The sequence below is a fragment of the Aptenodytes forsteri genome, unplaced genomic scaffold, assembly GCF_000699145.1.
Source record: "Aptenodytes forsteri isolate BGI_AS27 unplaced genomic scaffold, ASM69914v1 Scaffold193, whole genome shotgun sequence".
NCBI lineage: Eukaryota > Metazoa > Chordata > Aves > Sphenisciformes > Spheniscidae > Aptenodytes > Aptenodytes forsteri.
This window is the reverse complement of record NW_008795405.1, coordinates 2,184,390-2,184,601: the sequence shown is the minus strand read 5'-3', so window position 1 is coordinate 2,184,601 and position 212 is coordinate 2,184,390. Positions and strand designations below refer to the sequence as shown.

Sequence of the window (212 nt, the reverse complement as noted above, 5' to 3'; positions counted from 1 at the left end):
TTCCTGAACGTGCTGCGCAGCTGGCTGGTGATGGTGTCGGTCATCGCCGCCGGGAACACCCTGCAGAGCTTCCGCGACCACAGCTTCCTTTCGGAGAAGCTGTACACCGCCAGCCCCGGAAGGGCCAAGGGCCGTGCCGGCCGCCCCGGGGCCTGTAGGTCGCCTTCCCCCTGTGGGCCCCCCCCCGGCCTCGGTAAGGGCCCGGCCGCCCC

General features: G+C 72.2%; 1 protein-coding gene across 1 annotated transcript in view; it reads left to right on the top strand.

The window, feature by feature from the left end:
• The window catches only part of CUNH14orf1 (chromosome unknown C14orf1 homolog), a gene marked incomplete at its 5' end in the record, with an annotated part of 2,856 nt that continues 2,644 nt past the window's right edge, over nt 1–212 (top strand). The window contains one exon of the mRNA XM_009280720.2: nt 1–133. Within this exon, the coding sequence (XP_009278995.2) occupies nt 1–133 (133 nt within the window). The remainder of the gene's footprint in view (nt 134–212) is intronic.